At 47.8% G+C, this 1,760-nt stretch overlaps 1 protein-coding gene across 1 annotated transcript; it reads left to right on the plus strand.

Moving 5' to 3' along the window:
- Positions 1 to 1,169: 1,169 nt before the first annotated feature.
- On the plus strand, positions 1,170 to 1,438 carry DICSQDRAFT_170665 (uncharacterized protein; the record flags this gene model as incomplete). Its single annotated transcript, XM_007366277.1, has 2 exons — positions 1,170 to 1,362; positions 1,419 to 1,438. The coding sequence occupies 2 exons, from the start codon at positions 1,170 to 1,172 to the stop codon at positions 1,436 to 1,438; spliced, it is 213 nt and encodes a 70-aa protein (XP_007366339.1).
- Positions 1,439 to 1,760: the final 322 nt, after the last annotated feature.

The following is a 1,760-nucleotide window of genomic DNA, read 5'->3' on the forward strand; positions in this document are numbered from 1 at the left end:
GCTCGTGTACTATAGCTATGCTTCCGGACTCTTCTGGTACTGTCTAGGACAATCCGTACTACTCCAGAACGGTCTAGACAGGTCTATGTCTTACTCATCTCTTACTCATCCTATGGTGCGATACGTCGCAATTCTTTCACCATCGTATTATTCATCGCACTATGGTACATGTGACTAACCACTCTTCGATTAGTCATGGACACTTCTCTGTAGTATATAAGGACTTCAGATTGCGTCCTCCCTCTTCAGTCTTTCCTTACTGACTGAAGAGTGAGTACTTCATTACATCTATCTCTAACTTGTAGTTACTTACTTGACCTTTGTAGTCTTGCTTCGACTCTAGGTACAGTTGGTTACTGCAATATAGTCTTTCCTTACTGACTGAAGATCTTGCTTCGACTCTAGTCGGATCTAATCTTTGTCTTCACAGCCCCGAGTTTATTAAATGGGATTCGCGTTTGGCTCGTGCAAACGCGTGCCGTACACAGTAGATACAATAAGGCTTATATACATAGCTAAATAGGGGTAGATAATGGCGCGGGTATCCAGTCGGGGGGGGGGGCGGGACCTGTGGCGCTCGTTCCGCGAGATCGCCATCTTGACACCAGGATTCCAACATTATGCTCTGTCAGGCAGCATGCAGGAACCACCCAGTTGGGGAAGAAGTGTACCTCCGGTGTTGACGGCAGCGCATTTTCCTGATTTTACGCCCCTTGGATCTGCATAGTCTGCTGTGACTGTTCTCCCAGTTTTTTCAGTACATGCTCCTTATAGTTGAGCATGAGTTACTGTTCCCTGGCTTTTGTTCAGGCATGTTGCATGGCAAGGTGTATGACAGCTAACTGCAAAAACATAGAGCGTTCGGGCCCGCTCTGTGCGCGCGTGTCTTGTTTGGCTGCCTTCCCGAAACAGTAGGTACGGGCGTTTGCCTGGCCGGTGTCGCGCTCTGTCCTCTTGCCACGTTCACTTACGTTGCTATCCTGCTTCTATTCCCAGGTGCCCGTACTCGGAGCGTGCAGCACGACCACGGCCCCTTCCAAGATCTCAACAGCAACAACCATCCGGTTCCTCAAGGCCGGCAGCGAGACCAATTGCCTGTTGCTCGTTTTCTCCTCGGGATGGGGCCTATGCCTCCCCCCCGTCCCGAGGAGGTAGCTGTCGCGTACACCATGGCCGCCCTCAATGCAGGGCATTTCCCACCTCTGCCGCCGCCGCCGCCGCCATACCTGGGCCAGCAAGGCAATGCCCCCGGCGCTGATCCCCCGCAGCCTCTTGCTTTGGGCGCTCCACATCTGGAAAAACAGCCTTTGCGAATTGACACTAATTATCACTATTCAGATAATCTCATCTATATTAGCAAGTGTTAGCAGAGATGACATCTACATTAGAGCTACTATTCAGACGCACTTCTTCAGTAGTGCAACTAAGCACTAATTAGTATACTTGGTACTAGTTATAACTACTCTTCACTATCGCTTTTTCTATAGTGCCATGTAGTGCCAACATGATACTACTATAGCACTACTGCAAATGTGGTCCTCTAATTTTCGCTATTTTGCACTACTGTAGTACTATTTTGCGCTATTTTAGCACTACTCATTTAGGGGAGACTCAAATAAGATGAGAATCCTTTATTTATAGCTCATAGTTCTCAACTCAAGCATTACACACCTCTATAGCTGCAAAATCACTATGATAGCTGACTTATATTTGAGGGCACAACTCAACATAGAACTTGTTATTATGTATAGGACTAGGCT

The sequence above is a fragment of the Dichomitus squalens genome, assembly GCF_000275845.1.
Source record: "Dichomitus squalens LYAD-421 SS1 unplaced genomic scaffold DICSQscaffold_17, whole genome shotgun sequence".
Classification (NCBI taxonomy): domain Eukaryota; kingdom Fungi; phylum Basidiomycota; class Agaricomycetes; order Polyporales; family Polyporaceae; genus Dichomitus; species Dichomitus squalens.